We start from the raw sequence: 2,679 nt of genomic DNA on the forward strand, positions 1-2,679 counted from the left end.
AAGACAAAAATGTATCCCTGATAGAAAAGAACAAAATAGATTTCTTTCATCATATCCGGGATGTTCACAGAGATATCTTAAACACAGAGAATAATAAACTTGACATAAGCTTAAGATCAGCACAATCGAGGCCGAAGATATTCATAGAAAACAGAAAGACAGGATTGAGCAGAAGGTATTGCTTCTTCAAAACCCCAGTGACAACAAAACCCCACTCTCAGATGAGCAGCTGGAAGATGAGTTTGGGAAGATGTGGAGCCAAGAAGTTGTGAAGATAAAAGGGTTGGAAGAGCAGAACATTCCTTCTCATGTTTTCAAGGAGTTGAGAAGAGATTTCTCTAATCGCAATGTGAATGAGGAGTTTCAAAATGTAGAGACTCTGACAGCCTACGGCATGGAGCCTTTCAAGGCCAGGGATAGACACATTTGTACTATGACAAAATTCAAACTGAAAATGATGATGTTTGGGAAAAAAAAAAAAGCGAAAGAAAGTTTGCAGAGATTTTCAGAGAGTGTTATTGATACCTGCAGAAGGTTTATCCTAGATTCCACAAAATCCCAAACAGATTACCATGACTCTCTTACAAAAGAAGTTCTTGAGAAGATAAATGAATCTCTGAAAGAAAACTACAAGGACCTAAAAACAAATACAAAGTTTGAGATTGACCTGAAACTGCACATATGTGGCATTGCCTCAAGGGAATTCCTTCAAATGCACAGGAATTTCCTTCTTCGCAGAGATCCTCAAAAGCGTCTGGAGGAGTCCAAGAATCAGTACTTGTCTGCTTTCATAGACTTATACAGAGAGAGAGACCATTGCCAACGCAAAGCACAGGACTTTGTTCAGCACAGTCTCCGACCAGCGATCTTACAATACATAGATAGGTTCCTTGGGACTGACATTGTAGATGAAATGGTGATAAGCAGCCACGCAGCAGAGTACAGCTCACGATCATCCTTCCAGTACTCTATCCTCAAGGAGCTGCTGGAAAAAGATGACTTCCAGGCCTTTGTCAAATACTTTGAGAAGTACGAGATCTATGTTAAAGATTTGATATGCCAGCACATTAAAGAATGCTTTTCAGCTGAGATGTCGTTTGACATGTTGAAAAACAAGAGGCTGAAGGAGATCAATCAAAAGATAATGGAGGCCATTGAAAAAGCTAGCCAACCTCTGCCCAATGACACTAAAAGTGTCCCAGAGTTTATGAAAAACCTGTGCAAACATCTTGACAAAGACATCTCCATATCTATGGACACTGTTGAGGTGGTCCTCTTTCAGATAAGTACTACCTGCGATCGTTTCACCACGTTTCTCCACGAGTCACTGAATGACTTGAAGCAGCAAATGCAAGATGAATTCTCGAAATCCATTGACATCATTGAATCCCTTTACGCCCTTCCCATCAAACCTCAGAACGAGCTCTTCATGCGTGTGTCGGGTTGTGCGAAGCAGTGCCCCTTCTGCAAAATGCCATGTGATGCTGGAGGTAAAGAACACAGACAGCATCACGTAAATGCACATCGACCACAAGCGCTGGGCAGCTACAGAAGTGTTCAGACTCAAGAACTGATTGAAACACTTTGCACAACTGATGTAAACAGTAATAAATCATTCAAAAATGGAGACACTGACTGGGAGCTTCACCCTTACAAAGACTATCGTACCTATTACCCAGAATGGAACATCCAACCAGACTCAACTGCTGAGGCTTCTGACTACTGGAAATATGTCCTGGCGACATACAACGACAGGCTGGCTGTGATGCACAATGCCAAGCCAGCTGTGATTCCAGAGGCATGGAAGAGCATCACGAAAGCGCAAGCATTGGAAGGCTTGAAGGTAGCTTTTGGTATAAAAGTGTAGGTAGTAGCAGAATTTTCCACCTGAGTGCAATTTGGGCGACGACTTCATTTATGAAAATCAATGTTCAGAATGTTATGCTGTGTAAATTAAAATCATGTTGTAAGATTTATTCTCTGAATGCTCAGTAGATGTATAATCTGTGTTCCAGGTACATACGGCATCTCCCATGTTTAGACAGGTTGGCCTCCCGCTAGAATGACTGTCCCATGTACCTGTTTATCCTCAGTGACAGGAAGCTAAATTACTGTAATATAACCCTCCAGATTAAAAAGGATTACGCTCCATAATAGCCTAATCTGTCTCACTGTCCCAGATAATGGCATGTTAAAAATCATTAGAATCATGTTTAAACTTACTTTGAATAGGTTAGAGATATAATTTTTGGGGGGCAAGATGAGACAGATTGTCACGTTCTGACCTTTATTTCCTTTGTTTTGTATTTAGTTAGTATGGTCAGGGCGTGAGTTGGGTGGGCAGTCTATGTTTGATTTTCTATGATTTGGGGATTTCTATGTTTCGGCCTAGTATGGTTCTCAATCAGAGGCAGGTGTCATTAGTTGTCTCTGATTGAGAATCATACTTAGGTAGCCTGGGTTGCACTGTTTGTTTGTGGGTGATTGTCTATGTTAGTGGCTTGTGTCAGCACAGGTGTCATTTGTAGCTTCACGGTCGTATTTGGCTTATTGTTTTTTTGTTACTCTTTTGTAATAGTGTTCAGTGTTCTCTTTATTAAAATTGACTATGAACACATACCACGCCGCATATTGGTCCTCTGATCCTTCTCGCCTCTCCTCTTCGGAAGAAGAGGAGGA

The 2,679-nt window shown here is 41.2% G+C and overlaps 1 protein-coding gene across 1 annotated transcript in view; it reads left to right on the forward strand.

Annotated features, from left to right (window-relative positions):
* Nucleotides 1–270: 270 nt before the first annotated feature.
* LOC112262545 (interferon-induced very large GTPase 1) overlaps nt 271–2,679 on the forward strand; it is a 3,003-nt gene continuing 594 nt past the window's right edge. Inside the window, exon 1 of the mRNA XM_024438165.2 lies at nt 271–2,679. This exon is cut by the window's right edge and continues 594 nt beyond it. Coding sequence (XP_024293933.1) covers nt 395–1,867 — 1,473 coding nt within the window. The 5' untranslated portion in view covers nt 271–394 and the 3' untranslated portion in view covers nt 1,868–2,679.

Source organism: Oncorhynchus tshawytscha, linkage group LG12 (genome assembly GCF_018296145.1).
Source record: "Oncorhynchus tshawytscha isolate Ot180627B linkage group LG12, Otsh_v2.0, whole genome shotgun sequence".
NCBI lineage: Eukaryota > Metazoa > Chordata > Actinopteri > Salmoniformes > Salmonidae > Oncorhynchus > Oncorhynchus tshawytscha.